We start from the raw sequence: 19,409 nt of genomic DNA, 5'->3' as shown, positions 1-19,409 counted from the left end.
GTGCAAGCTGCAAACTCAGCTTGTGGGTTCTCTTCATGTGAAAGTGACACAAAACCAACGAGTCACGGCGCTTCCCCAGCTCTCAAAGAGGCAGGGGGAATGCCTTACTACCAATATCTGATGCCAGGGGCAGAGGTGTGTGGAGAAAAACCGAAACGGTGGTTCACAAATATCAGTAAGCCCTGATGGCCCTGAGAAAAATGTACAAAACATAGATTTATTAAGCACAATGTCCAAGCATCACAAACGTCTCCTCATACACAAGTAAATGAAGAAGGAAGAGCGAGGCTGGGAAACAGACTTGGTTGAGAAGGCTGGTCTGGACAGTAAGGATAATCAGCTGTTGCGTTAATTGCTAGACAATGGCATAACTACAGTGCTGTGGCTGCCGGGCTCCACGGGTTTATTCTCGCTGCTACTGTTTCCACACACTTCCGTGTGCCTCTCGACACTGCCCCCCGATTAACCACACACACCTACACTGCACGCGGGGGACGCGCAGGGCCAGGAGGCAGCCCGGGCAGGGAAGCTCTCGCACCCGGAAGGCAGCTCTGCCATCTCTTCTTGACATCACAGGCTGCCGGCACAGCGTCAGGGCACTGGGCTCTGGGCACCTTGCCCTGCAGGTACCCTTCTCTTGATATTCTTCATCTTGCTGAAACTGTACCTGTTCCTTTTGTAACAGGATGGTGGTCTGTTGTGTCCAGAAAAGTAGAATGAAACTATTTATACTTAGTTTGTGCTACAAAATTACACAAGACAGAATAAAAATGGTACTTAATTTTTGTCTGTAACTCTACAGCTCTGTATCATGATCTCTGAAGGTGTTACTCAGTTTTGACACAGGATACTTGCATTAATAGTCCTACTATAAAGTAAAATGTTTTTAGCCAGTATCTTTAGTATAGTATTATCCACCTAGAAAATGACTTTATCATCCAATCAATTTCAAACAAATCGTTCAATTCCATGGTGCAACTGTGCCTTTACTTCCTCAGACAGATGAAAAAATAGTTTCAACTATTCGTACCACATTCTACAGGTGCGCTATAGAAAGTGTGCTTGACACAGTGCATGTGGTGATACAGTGTGGTTTGGCAGCAGCTCGATGTCTGACCGAAAGGCGTTACAGGGGGTTATCAGGAAGCCCAGTCCATTCCTGGAGTACAGCTCCCCTGTACTGTGGACATTTCTACAACTCGCTGTCTCAGGAAGGCTGGGAGTATTACAAAGGTTAACAGCCATCCTTGTTTCTCACTTTTCTCTCCCCTGCCCTCTGATAAGCATCACAGGAGCATAAAGGCACATACTGTACCTCCCGATTCAGAGACAGCCTCTTCCCACAGGCTGTCAGATTACTGAATTCCACTTCTACCACTGTCTCACGCTGAGGGGTTCTCTTTTGCACACGGCTTGTGCTGACTTTTATTTCAGTTGAGTGTTATTTAACTTGATTGTTGTTGCTGCTCCTGTTCTGTGTTTAAGTCTGGTGTTTTCATTATGTCTTTATATTTGAGCATACATGCACATGAGCATTTCATTGCATTTGTTCATGTAGACAAAAACTTAACTAAAACCTAAATCCAAGGAAATAAAACAATATTGCTCATTGCTGTCAGTGTAGGTAGCAGGTCTCAAAAGATACCTCTCTTAACACCTTGTGTGCCAACAGTAACAGGTAGCCTTTAGGAACAGGACACAAGTCACAGGTCCACTAGAGAAAAGGACTATACTTCAAACACACTGGTAACTTTGGCAAGTGATTTACCACATCTGAGGGGGCAGAATGCCAAAATAAGGAAAGAAAAAACTATTTCCGAGGTAGCAGAGCTTGCTTAGGCAGCGTCAGTCGCAGAGGAAGTCGGTTTGTGTCACAAGCCGACGTTTGCTCAAACAGGAAAGAAACTCACTTCAGATCTTCAGCGCGGCGCGTGCACACCGCTCATCGCACCAGACTCGCTGATCTCCCACACCGTCTAGAACAGAAAACCCTCCTGGCCCACGGAACTGAAGGGACCCTTTCTCGACACCGCTCGTCTGCTCCACGGCATTATTGGTGATTTTCACTTGAGCTTGGCTCTGGCCGATCTCAAAGCTGAGACGACGACCAGCCGGGCCGCTGGCAGCCAGGGAGCAGATGCAGGGGGCCAGGCCTGCTGGAAATCCCGTGCGATGAGGGCGGAGGCAGACGGTCCTGAGCTTGAAGACAGAGCGAGCACACAACAGGGGCTCTCGGGGGCTGAAGGTGGACAGGGACAGCGATGGGCTGCTGCAGCTTCACCGCGCGCCACACTGGGACGGACACCGTAGGACCTGACGAAATCGAGCTGCTGGAACCTGGGTAGGTGCTCTTCCACAGGGGGCATCAAGCCACAGTGCAAGGTTAAGGCTCAACTACTATGCTTCTGTGTGGCAGCTACATTCAGCTTGTTTGAGTCAGAAAGCAGCAGTCTGTGAGGTTCGACTGTTTCTCCTTTGAGAGCTATAGCAGGAAAAGACCACGTATGATGGTCTCTTATTAAGCAGCTACGAGTGTTACTGTGAATGTAAGAGGGTGCTGCAGTAGTTTAAGCTATTTTCATGCCTTTGTGTGGTTGTTTTTTGCTTTAATATTTTCTAAGCTGAACAAATTTAACTTTCTCTATGTTCTGAAAATGATGACAGACTGGTTAATTACATAACTAAGCTCCGGCCTTTGAAAAAGAAGAGTTAAAATGTTTAATACTTCCACTGAAATCCAGAACCTACAACAATACTGAACTATGCTCCAACTACTAGTATTAAACAATTTTATAAATGATCTAAAAATGCGACTACGGTGCTTTTTTATATTGGCACTTAGCAGTAACTTTTGTTTTAAAGCCACTTTTCCGTATACTGAAAAATTAATGTAAATGTTGAACTGAAAGTCTTTAAACAGCACAAGAGCAATTTAGAAAGTGCGAAAGCTACGAGCTTGTTCTGTGTTACAATCTTCTGGCAACACAGAGAATCACATTATGACTTCCTCATACAAAGATCTGTAAAAGCGCAAAAAACACCCTGAACGATAAAGCTCAGCAAAAAAAAAAATCACGCAAATTAAGCTAGTCCCTCATTAGAAAGAAAATTCCCAGTAATGCCATTTTTAGGTTTGTTTATGGAGAAAAGGCTTTTCAACCAATTTTCCTCCACCCTTTGTGTGCAGGCTGATCCCCTTAAGGAACCATAACAGACTAATCCCATTATTAAAACAAAGAGGGTTTAATGAGGGCGGCAGCAAGACTGCATGGGGTTCAAACACGGCGTCAGACAGAGGGGCTCAGCCCAGTCAGGGCATTCGCCCTCAGCGCAGGCGGACAGGCAGATCCCGAAAGCTGAGAGACAGGACAACAGGAAGTGTGAAGAAACCAGACTTCCTCAGATGCTCATCTCCACTCTCGTGCGGCACTGCCATCTGTGCCAGAGCAGAGGCAGAGTGCACCCCGTGTCAGACAGGACAGACAGCCGTGTCTGAGGAAGGGTCGGCTCAACCCCCGATTCCCACATTCCAATTATCAGATTAGAGAGGCGAGACGGCCCCTTCCCCAGTGCTGGTCTTTAAGAGATGGGTCTGGGTCTGGAAAACAGACAGCTATCAGGGACCAAATGCAGATTACTTTGATCATGTTAATCACTTCGGTTTGCTGTATTTCATGCTCCTTATTATTATAATTCTGAAAAGACATTTGCTAAATTATACGGGGTATTAATAATTAAAAAGGAATTATCAAAGTATTAATGAGAAAAAATACTGACTTGAAGCCAAAATGGGTGGAATACTCTGGAACACGATCTGTACTAAAGTAGAACTCTTTATCGACATCACATTAAAGGGCCTGTAAATGCAGTACAATGCAATTCTGCCCTCCGTGATCTACAGTACAACACCAAGGCCATTCAGTCTGTTGTGTTAGTTTACTTGCTGCTTAATCTTGTTAACTAATAAGTATACAATCATATTACTATGATGTAAATTCTCCACACTAGCACAGGATAATGACAAGAGCCTTTCATCAGTAAGCTCTTTTTATTTAGTGCCATGTATGACTTTGCACTTGTCTAGTTCATATTAAGCCTGCTAGGTGTCTGGCAAGCTTGAATAGTGTCTGTGCTGGTGTGTAATGGCTCCTTTGCTACAGTGCCAACCCCTCGTCAGAGTACAGGTGCAGCATACCCTAATGCTAACCTCACAACTGCGCTGAACCATGAAACCAACCAGAAACCTGTTAAAGCCAGACAGGCCGAGAGTTCAAATGTGGCACATTTCTATAAATGAAATATACTGTATGACTCTCTCGCAGTAATGTCATAGTAAGAGATGCAACAAAGAATTAGAAACTTATTTAACTGTTATTTTGATTTTCTATATGCTCCCCCTTCTCTCTTTTTCCATTATTTTGTTTTTTTTTTATGTGTGTGAAAAAAGGCATATTGTAAGCCTTAACAACACTACAATAAATTAAAAAAAAACAACTGGGTTGAAAACAATGTAAGAGTGCCAAACATAACATACAAACTGTACGTAAACATTTATTGCATACCCTTTATACTCCGCTTCTCAGTTTGAGTGTAACACAGACTCCTCTTCTTTCCAGAGTGTGGAGTCTGGCGGAGACCAGAGAGCCCATCTCAGAGAGTGTGCGTGCAGAGCCCCACTGCTGCCCACCGGTACGTCACGCTGAAGAGAGGCATGCTGGGACTGCAGCTCCCACTGCTCCCTAAGCCTTCTGCTATAGTCAGTGCCTGCGTGTGGAATGGGACCTCGCAATGGGCCCTGAGCCCTATTCAGCACTCTGGCACTGTGGCACACTGAGGTCCCTCCTGCACCCTCTCCAAGGGTTCACAGAGACAAGACATCCTGCTCTATCAAAGGATACGTTGGTGTACCAGCAGGTCTCAGCTCTCTCAAGAGGGTCACAACGTCAAGACAACTCTGCTGCACCCAGGAAATTAAATCTGGTTTAAACTGGCTGTTTGAGGCTTTTGAAACTATCAAGAGCAGGAGAGAGGCCACTTAATGGTCTGACACCATGGTCTTATACCACTTCCTGACCTTGGAGTCCCCACACCCTGCTGAACCACCTGCTGGTGCAGTTGATTCAGAAGACAAAAAATGTTCATCTGCATGAACAAGCGATCCCAAAGCCCAAAGGCACAAACCCTGGTCTGTTATCAGACAGGTCCTGGCACACACGTGCACTCAGAAGGCTGAGATTTGTGCCAGTGGAGGGAAGTGCTCCCTCCGCAACAGGGGCTCCTCCTCCAGACCAGGAGGGCTTGGCAGCTTCTTTGCTGCTAACCAACTAATCAATTAAACAGTGCACCTCATGATCGTCTTGATTAGACATCTATAGGAGCTTTCTTCAGGATTTTTTTACAGTTTATTACATAACTATTCACTTTAATAATCGTACATCCACCTATAAAACACCTCAGAGCCTGGTTAAAAACACTACGATTGCAGTCATTGGAGAAAAGTTACAAATCGCAGGTAGGCAACCTGTAGGAACCAACTCCATACGGCAGAGATGGCCAGCCAAGGTCCAGGAGGTTGAGATCTCCCAGTTTAGCAGTTCCAGCAGGATACCCATAGATCAGCAATCCTAAAATAAAATGTCAAAATTTTGTTTTGATCACTACAGCAGGTGATTTGTTCAGTTAAGTATATCAGATACTTTATCATTTAATATGAAAATATCAAAACTGTAGCTCATGTGAATTGCAGCTTTCCACTCCTGACTTAAGTGACAGTCGTTTAATACATTAAACCACACAGGCCTTTACTAACTAGTGGCTGAAGGGTAGCCTGTAAAGACCTGCTGCATTCTGAGACTCTGAGACTTGCTCCCTGGTCCCTAGTTTACAGCAAGCAAGATGCAGTTTGAATAATACTGCTCCTACATAAAGTAAACTACCACACATGCTATACTACTATGAGCAGAATATCTGTTAATTTTACTTCTAATACCAGTACTAATACAAGTGCTGCTATCACTAATAGTACGCCTCCTAAAGTAGCACTGCTGTTACTCCTCCTGGAGTCCAGTAGCTGTTTTCAGTCTGGCTCCAGCCTGGGCCAGACAGGGCATTAGACATCGCCCTTAAATCAGGACTTAAACTGATAACAGGCGCGGGCAAACACTTTCATTCCTTAGCTGGCAAAGCTTCTACCTCACAAACGACAGGAACACTCCTCACCATTGAACCCTGCCCTGTCATTACTCACACGAGTGACACACACCTGTTATCAAGTCATCTGTACGCAGAAAGAAACAGAGCAACAACTGACAGACCTGACTGCATCTTCACGTTAAAGTGGCCCTGCTTAATTAAAGCAGACAAGGAAAAAAGAACGTGCTGGAAAAATAAGCTCCTCACAGGTGTTCACTGAGTGAGAACATGAGGCTACACTAAGTCATTGTGGAACAGCAGTGCTTGCTCTCCAAAAAACACTGTTCTCACAAAGGCACTGGGATGGAACAGATGTCCACACTGTGCTAAACACATGAAAGAAGATGGGAACTGAGACAAATTCAATAATTTGAAGTAAAAGAACAAATTCAGTAATTTCAGTAAAGGACAAATTCAGGCATTTGAGCTAAAAGAACCAAGGGCAGAAAAAGAATTGGGAGACCTACGGCTCTTCCATAATGGGCATGAAAGTACTCTATTTTACCCACCGAACAAAGGGACTGAAGCAGGGGGTCAACAAAAGAGCTGCTTTTGTCCATCCAGGTCTTGCTCTGGGGCCGCACCAGGGAGGACCTGCACTGCAAGATCTACACTGAGCCCATTGTCGCCTGGGAAGGTCCGGCTGTCCACTCTTACGGAGAGATCGCCTGGTCCTCCAGGGTGCAGCTCTTCAACCACTACACGCAGGTACCATCGCCTGCCAGTGCCCCCCTGCGCCAGCTCGCACCTTCTCTCTCTCAGGAAAATGCCAAAGATCTCCAGTGCCATTTTCTCATCAGTGGCACAGAGGTCTTGCAGGGATCTCGCCCCTCAGGCATGACTTGTGCTCAACTCATCCTTCCCACAGACCACCTTGCTCTCCTCTGACCTCTGCAGCAGCCCTCACAGGCCCAGCAGGAGCTGAGCTTGCAGGCAGTGGCTTCAGCAGAGACGATGCAGCCCCCGCTGAAGAGCTGACATGTCTACAAGCATGCTCTTAGACCACAACTTTAATTCAACCCTGTTCCTGTACGGCAGGGATGTCAAACACCAAGACTTCCCCTCTGAAAGATTTTGCACTAAAGGCTCCTGGAGCAGGCAGGGAGGCCTGGTATTTCTCTGTCTTACAATATAACGAGGTTTGCTGCAATCTACAGGTAGCTGTAATGAAATACCTGCACATGCCCTAATGAAAGCATGGTTAAGAGTTTTAAGGGTTTTTACAAGCTGTACTGACCCCACCTCCCCTGTCTCCCTTGTCTCTCAGCAGGAGAGGGATGAGAGATACCTTGTGCTGTTTTCTTTCCATTTGCTGATACTGCAACTGGACCACCCCAAGCAGGCGTTCATCTACCAGGTCAGTTCCCAGCTCTTTGGGTCTCTTTTGTTAACATAGTGGGGAGCAGGTCAGTGTGGCTCTAAACTTTAACACAGTCATTAAGAACATCGGGGCTCTTGGATGTTGCCCACTCAGCAGAGGCGCCTGCTGAAAGCACGGGACGTGGGCCAAGAGTCCCCAGGCAGTGGCGTGCAGCTGGCAGAGCTTTTCTCAGCTGTCAGCAAAGTGATAACTCCTGCCGCTTGGCATCTGAGGAACTCTCCGGGCAGACTGGCCCATAATTACAGAGCACAGATCGCAAGGACAGCAGGTTAAGTCTAAAATAATGGGAGATCCCACTATCCACTTGGTGGATATACAATAAAAATTGTATTTACCTATTCCAAATACAAAAACCAAGCCAACATTTCTACTGTAAAACTACTAAAATTGTAGCACTGAAACAAATCTCTACAAATGTACCTAATCAACCAAACTGTGGTTGATAGCTTCACCTCAAGTTTTAGGAGTGGCAGGCTCTTGTATTATTTTGTCATACTAATGTAAAAGAGACACACTTTAATACTTTAACAACAGACTTCTGTCAATGTGCATTATATTTTCTAACAATAAGTACAGTATAGAGAGTACAGAGCTTTCAAATCTCCAGCCTCTTGAGTTGTTTTCTGTGCAAAAGAGCTGCTGCTGCTAATGGCTGCAGTGGGTTGGGCCGGCAAAGAGAGGAGTTTTCATCTGATTTTCTCCGCACATTTTAGAAACTGCAGCTCAGCCGGCTCCCGTTTGTGCTTGATTACAGGGAGTCCTCCCTCTCTCTGGAATGTCCGTACGGGAGATCAGACAGGACAACGATGTCTCCAACATGTTTGAAATTCATGGTGAGTCTGCCATGAGGTATTAAGAGTCTGCAAACTGTCTCAGTTAAAGTTATCTAGTAACCCTTGACACACTCACTGCCAGAGCATGTCATGCACCGCTGGGCTAAGAAGTCTGAAGATGACCAAAATAACATTTCGCTGCACACTCTTATCACTGATGATGCCACAAGGCTTCCTACTAAAACCCACCTTGTTACACTTAAAACTTTAACGTCCTTGCACACTGTACCACAACACTTCTCTGCCACTTTAAGTGCCGTACTGGCTCAGCTCTTCCATTGTCACTGATCATCGCCTGATTAACTAAAATACATTAGTGATTGTTTACATTGTTGTTTTGCTCTTAAATCTTTGCTGATGCTGAAACACCTTGCAAAGGTTACAGGTACAAACAGGAATATGGGGACATTTTTCCACCTCCCCTAGCTTCAGTCTCCTAGAGAACAGCGCAGCACCCAGCTTAACAGATTTCTGTATCTCCAGGGCCAATGGTGGATTCAAAGATAGTCATCTGTGCCAACCACACAGAGCTGAAAAACTGGATCGAGCACATTGAAGAGAGCATGCAGAAGGTCCTCAACCAGCAGCTGAGTCCCTTCCAGAGTGTGCTCTCCTGCCTGGTACGACACTTGCCTTGCGGTGAAAATCAAACTCCTGGTGCAGAGCAGTTGGTTCCACTTCAGGTTTTACCTGCCTCACTGTCTTGTACAAGCAGAAATGCTGAAAGTGAGATAACACAAGTATACATTGTTCTATTATAGCACTTTGGAAATGTTCTTCTGAGAAAGATTTTAAAAAAAAAGATTAGTCTTGTCGCTTACATGTTGATTGTAAGAGGAAGATTCACATTACTGCCGACTGTACGTGCGGTGCTGCCCTACCTATCCTATATCAAGGGGGCTACAGGGAAGTGGTTAGGTCTCTGGACTCTGAACTGGGACACTGCTGCAGATGCTGCTGTTGTACTCTGGAGCAAAGTGCTCCACCCTATCTGGCAACGGTGATCTGTTTGAAATATGGAAAACGATAAGCACAGCTATGGAACTAGACAGGCCCAGCTGTGCCAGATCGTTTGGAGCGACACCTATACAGTAGCAGCAATCGGTGCATGAGGCAATATCTTACTAACAAGAAGCTCTTCAAATCAGTCTTACCTCACGGAAAAAAGAGGCTTTAGAGAGAAATGCACTCTACCAGAGCAGAACTGAATGTTTCAATACATCAAATATTTCTCATACCACAAAGATATTTTTGTGGTTGTTTTCTGCTGAGCTTTTAGAGCACAGAGGTTTCAGATATTTTTTTTTCTCACGGAAATCTCCCTCTGATCTGCCTTGTCTCGTCAGTCAAGACAAAGGTATGCAAATCCTCCTTAACCTACAAAATCAAAACAGGTACGCAGCCCAGAACCCTTTGTGCACTTCCGCTCAACACAACAAGGAAATAACGGCGTTCTTATCCTGCAGTCCCTTTCACTAGAGAGGAGTGAAGACGTAAGAAAACTTGCAGCAACTGAAGCAACGGCCTAGTCTGCCACTAGCAGACACATCCATTAGTCCTGCGGTTCAAAGACCCAATTAATCGATAAACAGGATGCATTGATGTGCTAATGAATTTCAAACTTCTAAATTCAGGAACACAGTGAATCACAACAATCACAAAATCAGCCTGTTTTTTGTTTTAAAGGTGAGAAACAAGCCTTTTTTCACTTTCACTCCAGAGTTGAAAAATATTCTATTACACATTATTGCTTTGAAACCAGTACTGAATCGTGCCATTTCCAGTTTAGCCGTTTAGCAAATAAACCCAAAAGAATACATCTGCAGTAAAACTGACATCAAGACCCAGCAATAGTAAACTACTGGATGGCGACCCTTTTGAGATAATATTTCCAATAAGTTCAGGGCAAACACTTAAGAACCATGCTCTCTGTTTAACAAACAAGGTGCCATGTGACGAGAAGTGGAAGAGGGAGGAACTGAAGAGGTACCTGTTGCGAGCTCCCATCTGGCAGTGGGAGGGCACGCCCATACAGCACCTGGGACAAATTGGCTACCTGTCTGTGGTCTACGTCACCAATGCCCAGAGAGAGGTGGGCACGGGGGGAAACAGAGGGGTGGGGGTGAGGGTCATTAAAGGATTATAGTAATTACAACTGTAATTATTTCTGTGTCAATAATTATACCCAAGCCCTTAACACAAAGCTGAACAACGCTTGTGACTGTGGAAGGACCAAATACTGAGTGTTTTCTAAATTCAAAGCTGGAATGAAAGGGCCTCCTGAGGGTATTAAGCAGTAAGCGCCCTCATCTGGGTGCAGGTCGCACTCTGTGACCCAGGTATCCCAGGTTCGAACCCTGAACACGTCACTAGCTGACTGTGACTGGGATTGACCAAGAGGCAGGGGGTCAGATCGTGTGATTCAATCCAGAAAGCTGGCTGTGCGCGGGGAGCCCTGGGCTGATCCGGCACAGGGGATCCACACTGAGGCCCGCTGAACTAGTCCTGCAGATGCCGAATGTGAAGGGCCAGAGCTGACTGACCGACTCTCCCTGCTGGTTCCTGTGCAGGGCTCTCAGGAGCGCATCCTGGTGCTGTTCCCTCAGGACCTCCTGCTGCTCTCCATCGACAGCCAGAGAGTCCACGTCAAGTATGAGGTAGGGTTTCACAGCTCCAGTGGAAGGAATGGGTTAATCAGGGGATGACAAGGTAACCTGGGGGTGGGGGTGACCTATCCAGGGCCAGCGAGGCTGACCACTGCAGGCCAGCGGGGACCAGGAGCCCAGTGCTGCCAAGCCTGTCCCGAAGGGCTGGAGCCCCTGGTCTCCCAGGAAACTGAAACCTCCCAGCTGGACTGGGACCAAAACACGGAAACATGACCCAGGGGGCAAAAGCGAAAATGACTGGGAAATGCATTTAAAACTGAGAGCAGGCACTTCTCTACACATAGGGTGGCAGGAGTCTGGAACAGGCAGCCCAGCCCTGTTGTTGATGCCAATTTCCTGGTTTCTTTCAAGACACGGATGGATGAGATCCTGGGATCAATCAGCTACAAAGTGCCAAACGGCCTCCTCTCATTCGTAACGTTTCTTATGATCTTGTTTTCTAACTCACTGGGCAGCAAAGCAGCAGAAGGGCAACACAGTGAAAGCACTGTAACCTCTAGATGTTCTTGTAAACTCGTTTTTAAAACTATAAAAGCTGCCAGGCACCAACCTGGTATTCAACAAATATCTAGACTCAGCAATTATCTTCATTCAGACCCGACCCTGTTCACAGTCCCCTGCACTGCGCAGGGAGAATAAGGAGTGGCTGACGGGCCCATTCGAACCCTTGGCTTGACCCACTGCAAGCTCCCCTGCGATCCAGACGGTCAGCACTGACCTCCCCCGCTGATGAAACTGAGAGCGCTGATCCAAGCAGAGCGCCAATGTAGTCTAGTTTTATTCTTAAAAATCTTGTTCTCTACCTTAATTGGAAATCTGCATGAACATGATAATTTATGCTTAACGAGCACAGATCCGTTTTACAGCGAATACAACTGAGGGCGTTAAACTGAGACCATATGAAACCGCAGAGGCCGAAGCCGCAAAGCACTATTGAGCAAAGCACCGGGCTCCAGCAACACGTGCTACCCGAGTGTGCCCACAAGGGGGCGCCAAAGCATTTTGCTTCTCTTTTTGTCGTTTCTGTCTGTATTAAATGCCATCAACGACCGCAAGAGTCACTTCGAAAGGAATCACGAAATGTACAATGCCATCTTAGATGATAAAATAAAGAGCGCACAGACAATGGCATGATGCGAGTCATTACAAAGACATCAGGGGATTAGATTAGTGATTACGGGAATGATTTACACCTTGATTTAACTTTAGTTTTAAATGTTACAAATTAAATGACTGTCTGACGCTAGAAGGTACTGTATTGCAGAAGCCTGATGCCTTACACTTGTATCTGCAAAAAGTTAAGTGACAGAACTAGGCTGTTTTTCCTCTCCTATAATAACCAACTCAATGACTTATCTTGCAGACTCATCATGCAGTCTCTGAGTTACCAACCTTAACGTTTCAAGATCTTTTTGTTTATCATTTCTAAGGTGGCCAGCTCGCACCGTTCAAGAGATCAGACCTGCATCTTTTACACACCTTCGAGTGTAGCCTACTTGCCAAAAAAATAGAGATGAATAAAGTAATTTCTCTGGTTGACCAAAGCTTTGGAACATTCACAGCTGACATTAACTTTCAAACGGAACCTGAACGCCGCTACCGAAATGTCAGACCGCTCCGATCGTCACTCAGACGTCAGCGGCAGAAAATTGCGTCCTGCTCAAAACTAAGCACCTTTTCGAAATAGCTATTAATAATCGCATTTATTAGTTTCCTGGAAAGAACCAGAAATAACCATAACCGCACGGTACGGTAATATGTCACGTTTTAACTCGAATATCTGGAGTTTCGGTTCTCAGACGTATGGTACTGTATTTGGGCTGCAAAAAAACTGAAGAAAAAAACAGCTTCGACGATAACCGTTCCTCAATTTCGAACTCGGCACCGGGGGACAAAAGCTTAAAGGCAGCTTTTATAAACCTGTCCGATAAAAACTCACTGATATTTCGCAAACGTTTGAAGAGGAACGTACCTTCAGACGTCGCCGGGTTTGAAAAACCGCGTCGGCGCAGGCGCGCGCGCTGCTGCACGTGGCGCGGCCCCTCGCGCTCGGCGGCGGAGTCTGATCCGGTCAGCAGAAGCGCTGGATGCGCAAAGCACACAACACACACAACACACAACCTGTGTGCTTTAACACATAGGTGACACATGCTCAGGGATACACAGTGATGTTTTTAATTGCTGCTACTGCCATTGCTTAATTATTTGGATGTCTGTGTAACTAACAGCCATTTTACAATCAAGTAGTTGGAGTAGGGAACTGTGTCAGGAGGCGTAGGCTGCAAAGGAACCAGTGAAGGTTTATTCCCGCTGACAAGAGAACAAACGCAACCTTTCAGCTGTGGGAGCCTTCATCGGGTGTGACAGTTCGGGTGCCTTCACGAAGAAGGCTCTGCAGCCGAAACGTTGTGTTTCTTTTCTTCTCTTTTCAGCGCGGAATAAACCTGGACTAGGTCATTTATTATTTATTCGTTCTACAGGGCGGAGGGGAGTTCTTGCTGACAGGGCCTTACTCTCTTGGCAGCTTGGTTTCAGGAATGAGGAGCATGTTACTCAGATGGGGCTGAAAGAAATGAGGGCTGTCAAGTCACTAAGTATGTCAATTTTGCGAGTGAGGTTCCGATCTCCTGCTGAGCCGCTGCCTGGCCTTGAGCTCCGGTCACCTTCCTGGAGTTTGGCCTCTCCTCCCTCTCGGAGACCCCCCGGGAAACGGGGAAGGCACGCCAGCACCTCCGGCCACAGCAGTGGGATCTGGCACGGGCCTGTGGAAGCCCGCGAGCCGGGGGCGCTTCTCATGGGAACAGAGCTCCGTGCAGTGGAGCGGTGTGGACAGGAGGCTCACGTCAAGGCCTGCTCCTCCTCCGCGAGTCGACGTTCCCCGCTTTTCTCCACGCAGTGTCCTCCGCCTGCGTACAAACCCAGCACTGCCAGGAAAGATGTGGAGCAGGCCTGCCTCTGCCTCTGCCTCTGCCTCTGCCGACTACTGGGGAACTAGGAGATAAGAGAAGCTCCCAGGCGAGAGCTGCTCCTCTCAGCCTGTCATCCGATGTTATTAACACAGCTGTCCAGGAATCTCACCCTGCTGCTTCCCAGAGGCCTCCAGGAGAAACACCAGTGGGCAGCCTAGACACCCGCTCCTGCTGTGTAAACAAGGCCACCCTCCTGTTTCTGAGGCACTCTCTGCAGCAGACTGGGCAGCCTGAGGAGTCCTGACCAGCCCGAGAAGCACCTGATTTGAACAAGAGATGCAGTGCTGTGTGAGATTCGGCGTTCCTCCCATACGAAAATATTTACGCTTTCGTTGGGTCTTTTAATCAGCACATGTATGCAAAAGCAAACAAAACATATTGTATATCACTGTCATCTTTAACAAGCAAAAGAAAATCCTTATCAGCTCTGCGGAATTTCAGTTTACTCTAAACGCCTGAGCTCTGTTTCGGCGTCTGTGGTCGTTGCTATTCACTGTGGTCCCGTCCAGCCGCCTGAGGAAGAGGAAAAACACACCAGCAGCGAGAGCCCGTGTACAGTAGTCCTGCCCCTCACAGGCTAGTCAGAGCGAAAGCACAGCAGCCCTCCACAGACAGACAGGGCGCAAAAGTGAAACTCTTGCCTGGGAAAGGCCCTCAACTCTTGGACTGTCTTCTGTCATTAATTCATTAATCACAGGCGCAGAGCTCAGCTGCCAGAAGCAGCTAATTTCTCTCTCTCTCTGCGCAGACGGAAGAGTGTTGCTCGCGCGCACTGGGGGCTTTGTTGGAGCTGTCGGGTCGGGACGGGCGGCGTGCCCTGGAGACCCTTCTCTTGTGTAGCCGACTGGGGCCAGAACGAGCACCTGATGCAGCAGTCTCTAATTCCTGCGGTGATTTTTACATCAGTTTGTACACAGACTGTAATCTTCTGCTCACTTAAGCAGTTGATACATGTGTTCATGTAATCAAAAACGTATAAGAGATCATTTCATATTGAAATCTCAACACCCCATAGCTCTCAATTGGCTGTTCCTTAGTTAAGTTCGTTAGTTCTTGAATTCATAGTTTAACGGTTTGGTATTTAGGCTGGCAGGTCCGAGGGCGAGGAGAGAAAGAGAGAAACTGTCTCAGGAAGCTAGCCCCCTCTGGTTACCAACCACAGTCTAAAACAAGCAGTACTGATACTGATCACCCCATTTCCTCAGCAGATCTGTGCCCTGTGCTGTTCAGCGTGTTGCAGAGCTCAGCCTTTTCAGAAATATAAAAATGAAGCAGAACATTCAGCTTGCTTGTCGCTGTGTGAATGAGTCACGCAGTCCTTCCCCAGCACTTTCAAGCACCCAGAAACAGCCTTCTCTCTCCTGCACACTAACAGACACCTCCTCCAAACTAATGAGCACTTCCTTTTACATTCTTGGAGAGCACGAACTCTCCACCTGTGTATAACACAATAATCATTTCTAGTATAATATTATTTTTTTCTCTGTGCATTTCCAAACTAAAAGAGCCGTTCCTCTAGTATCACATCAATTATGCACATATGTAAAAAATGCGTACGGAACTGTAATTCTTTACACAAGAACCAGCTGTAGCTGATCGTCGATATTTAAGCTCAGTAGCTCCTGATTCATGTCTTGAGCAGAACTGGAGCGAATGGCCCTGCTGGTCAGTGTGAACTCCCCACGCGTGTGGCGAGTCACTGTGCTCAGCCAGCGCGGGGCTCAGGGTCCGGCGGGGCTGTCTCGCGGTTTCCTCAGCGCTCGCGCCCCCACTCCCAGCACGCTACCAGACCGGTTCCCCTTCCCCACTTCCTGTGGATATGAACGCGCTTGAATTGCACGTGGCTGCGGGTCGTGTCAGACCTCCCCCTGGGCCCGGTGTGTTCCTCCATGACCTCGCTCTGACGATGGTGCCGATGAAGCGCCTGCAGGTGACAGCCAGGCCAGTCCCGCGACCCGCCGTGGGTCTGGGCAGCGCTGTGCCCTCACCGCTGCCCGCTGTGACCTCTCTCCATAGGGCCGGCTCCCGCTCAAGAGCATCAGGGCCCTGGAGAAGTCCGCGCTGCTGGGGAGGCTGGAGTTCGAGATCAGCGGCAAGTGAACACAGACACACCCAGCTGGGATTGAGGCAGCTGACTGGACTGTACCTGCCTGAACTGTAGCTGACTGGACTGTACCTGACTGGACTCCACTGTACCTGTCTGGACTGTACCTGAGTGGACTGTACCTGACTGGACTGAAGCTGACTCGACTGTACCTGACTGGACTCCACTGTACCTGCCTGGACTATACCTGACTGGACTGAAGCTGACTCGACTGTACCTGACTGGACTGCAGCTGAGTGGACTGTACGTGCCTGGAATGTACCTGACTACACAGCACTTCAGAATGCTTTATAACTGTACCTGACTGGACTATACTGCCTGGACTGTACCTGACTGGATCGCAGCTGACTGGACTGCAGCTGACTGGACTGTACCTGCCTGGACTGCAGCTGAGTGGACTGTACCTCCCTGGACTGTACCTGACTACACAGCACTTCAGTATGCTTTATAACTGTACCTGACTGGACTGTCCGGATGCTTACTGATGCTCTCTCTCTTCCCTGGCAGGAGACATGATGGAGCCCCTGTTAGTGTCTTGCTCGTCTCCTGAGGACTATCAGAACTGGATCTTTCGGCTGCAGCAGGTCAGTGTCATGCAGTTTTGCGCTGATGTTGTGTTGGAGCGAATTGTATCTTGCAGTGAGTATTTGCAGATTATTATTGATTTAGTTCCCTCCTTTGTTCCCGACACTTTGACTCTCAAAACGCATTTACACTCTGAAGAAGGATGTGAACAGTGCGTAATACAGTGTTTAACAACAATACAACACACCTCAACAGCTCATACTTTGACAATAATGCTAAGCAGTGGAACAACATACACATCAAGCATCGCAGAGCAGTGACGCTGTGATGCATGTGGCTGACACAAGGTCGCTGCTATTGGAAAAGTTGGAGGCTGAGCATGAAACCAGATTTCCATCCCAAGCCACTTTCTCTGGGGCGATGCTCTGTGGGTCAGGAGTCATCCTGTCTGACTAGACAGCAGCGCTCAGCTCAGACGCAGCCTGCGACCCTCGCCCCAGGAAGCAGAAGGGCTTCACTTCCTGTGTTGCTGGGGATTTCTTGCAGGTAGCGTCTCGCAAAAGACCCTGACTTTAAAGGTCTGCACTGTTAAGGCGATAATGTATCATTTTGGCCCAGGGTTTGACACAGGTGCTCTAAAGCTGCCCTTCAGGAAGAAGAGCATGTTAGTGCTGATTCTAGACCGGGACGAGCCCAGGTGTGAGACAGCTTGAGGTCACACTCTCTGAACACCACCGCAGTGAGAGACGATCACCGCACTGTCCCATAAAACACAGCAGCCAGGGACACTGAAGAGGACACTGAGACACAAGGCTCCAGCGGCTCACAGCGTGTCTCCTCTGCCCCTCACAGCCTGAGACGATAGTCAGCACCATCTCCAAGCAGCCGCCGCCCCTCATCCCCAAGAAGAGACGGAGCTGAGGAGGAGCTGGGGCCTCAGGCTCTGGAGCTGAGTGGAGCTGGAGCCCGCGGACCCCGTCTGCATCTTCCAACGGACTCCAGAACCGAACCCCCCACGCCCCCACACCCGGGACTGTTCCACGCTCCTTCCTGAGGAGGGCGATAGCGTGGTTCCAGCCAGTAGCAGCCTCCCTGATTGGCTGCCTCAGTGCTCAGCTCTGGTCCCGGGAGAGCAGAGCCATGCTCCCTGAGCTGCCTGGCCCTGCGGCGGACTGCACGGATCGGTACTGTTGCGTACCAGAGTAATATATTTTTACCCTTCCTTTCACTTCAGGCCAGGCCTGACACGGGTGTCTGTGGTGAAAGGTGGCCGTTATTGCTTCAGAGCTGGGGGTCAGGGTTGGGGGGCAGTCAGAGGATCCCACCGGAGAGTCTTCAGATGGCTGGGACAGGAATCTTGGGTCCTCGTTGCCTGAGGCGTGTGGTTTCATTCACTGCTCGTGCTTTTCAAAGCTCTATGGCTGCTGGAGAGTCATACACACGTCACAGTTTGATTTCCAGCCAAGCCATTGCAATCTTCACTTCCTGTAGGTTAAGGTAGATGTTGGTGTGTTTTTTCACAGCGGGGTTTCATTTTGCCTCAGTGTGTTAAGGGTGTTTGTATGAGTCGGGAACACAGCTCTTGGGCTCCAGAGCTGGCCAGAAGTGGAGCCCAGTTCCTCGGGGTCACTGCTAGTTAATGGGGCTCACGGTGCTGTTTGGCTCAGAAAGCAGGTGCAACTCCAAATACCAGGCGTCTCTGGGCTGCCAATAGCCCACTAGTAATCGTATGTGCAGCAGGAGTTCTAGTGTCAGTGACGCACACAGGTGTTTTAAGAAACCTGCCTGATATGCAGAGCAATGATGCTGAAGGGTTTCCAAGCTGCCCTTCTGTTTTGTGTGGGTAAAAACAGCACATGGAACCGGCTCCTGTCCGAAGCCAGACTGAGCCGTGTGCACACACACTGGGCTGAGGAGCAGGCTGAGAGTCACCTGGCGGTACGGCCCCCACCCTCCGCAGGTCACGCGGCGGCGATTTTCCACACAGGCTGGACACGTGTGCCGCACCGGCAGCACACAGTGAATCCCCTTGCGGGGCCAGCGCTGTGAGGGCAGAGGTGTGAAGTCTTGATGACACGTGTGTGACTTTCAGTTTGCACAACACCGAGCTCTGATGCTTCCACTGCTGAAAGGGGAATGCCTACAAGAGGTGTGAAGATTTTTTCTACACCTGTTTTTTTCTATTTAAGTGGAAGTCGGACACCACTTCCTGCAAATACTGCGCAGATAACTTGTGTTGTTCCAGCACGCCGCTGTCCTCGGGAGCCTTGGTCCAGTTTGTCTTGTAGCTCATCCTGAATCACTTGTTTTTAAGCAAGCAGCCTGTTCCTGTCCCTGGGCCTCCGTGATGGAAGGGCCTTCAGAATTTGTTTCCCAATAATTGCCAAATTGGTTAATTAAGAAGCTGCTGCAGAAACTGCCCCAGATCTTTAGAGTTTGCAGATGTAAACGCAGATGGGTGCCTATAAAAACCTGCTGGACAAGTGCTCTCCGGGACCAGGGCTGCAGACCCTACAGAGGGCCGGCCAGTGAGTGACGGAGCCCTGGGCTGTGTCCCGGGTTCGAGCCTCAGCAGATGCTGTGTTCATCCTGTACCCCTGTGCTTCCTCTCTCTCTGGGTGTGAGCTGCATAGCAATAAACGTATAGCAGTAGTACCACTGGCTCGCTGTAGAATACACTCTGTCTGACTGTCGAAACACCATGCCCAGAGCTCTGTCTGTTCAAACGCGCCTTTCTCC

The 19,409-nt window shown here is 48.3% G+C and overlaps 2 protein-coding genes across 6 annotated transcripts in view; one reads left to right on the top strand and one right to left on the bottom strand.

The window, feature by feature from the left end:
• Nucleotides 1–13,128, bottom strand: part of c25h1orf159 (chromosome 25 C1orf159 homolog) — a 99,339-nt gene extending 86,211 nt beyond the window's left edge. The window contains exon 1 of the mRNA XM_069183976.1: nucleotides 13,045–13,128. The gene's annotated coding sequence lies outside the window, so the exon portion shown is untranslated. The remainder of the gene's footprint in view (nucleotides 1–13,044) is intronic.
• On the top strand, nucleotides 431–19,325 carry LOC107075572 (rho guanine nucleotide exchange factor 7). Of its 5 annotated transcripts, none has more exons than XM_015337126.2 (12): nucleotides 431–626; nucleotides 1,898–2,341; nucleotides 4,617–4,689; nucleotides 6,757–6,900; nucleotides 7,460–7,549; nucleotides 8,328–8,406; nucleotides 8,890–9,026; nucleotides 10,352–10,498; nucleotides 10,977–11,063; nucleotides 16,058–16,133; nucleotides 16,653–16,729; nucleotides 17,289–17,503. In XM_015337126.2, the coding sequence occupies exons 2-12, from the start codon at nucleotides 2,262–2,264 to the stop codon at nucleotides 17,307–17,309; spliced, it is 1,011 nt and encodes a 336-aa protein (XP_015192612.1). In that variant the 5' UTR covers nucleotides 431–626; nucleotides 1,898–2,261; the 3' UTR covers nucleotides 17,310–17,503. The 5 variants fall into 5 exon arrangements, with proteins under 5 accessions (XP_015192612.1, XP_069040072.1, XP_015192609.1 ...); XM_015337123.2 differs by lacking the exon at nucleotides 17,289–17,503 and adding an exon at nucleotides 17,523–19,325 and having other exon boundaries at nucleotides 438–626; XM_015337125.2 differs by lacking the exon at nucleotides 17,289–17,503 and adding an exon at nucleotides 17,523–19,325 and having other exon boundaries at nucleotides 440–626; nucleotides 7,463–7,549.
• The last annotated feature ends 84 nt before the right edge of the window (nucleotides 19,326–19,409 follow it).

This window comes from Lepisosteus oculatus, chromosome 25 (assembly GCF_040954835.1).
Source record: "Lepisosteus oculatus isolate fLepOcu1 chromosome 25, fLepOcu1.hap2, whole genome shotgun sequence".
Taxonomy (NCBI): Eukaryota; Metazoa; Chordata; class Actinopteri; order Semionotiformes; family Lepisosteidae; genus Lepisosteus; species Lepisosteus oculatus.
Note: the sequence above shows the minus strand (reverse complement) of the source record. Positions and strands in the feature narration are given on the sequence as shown.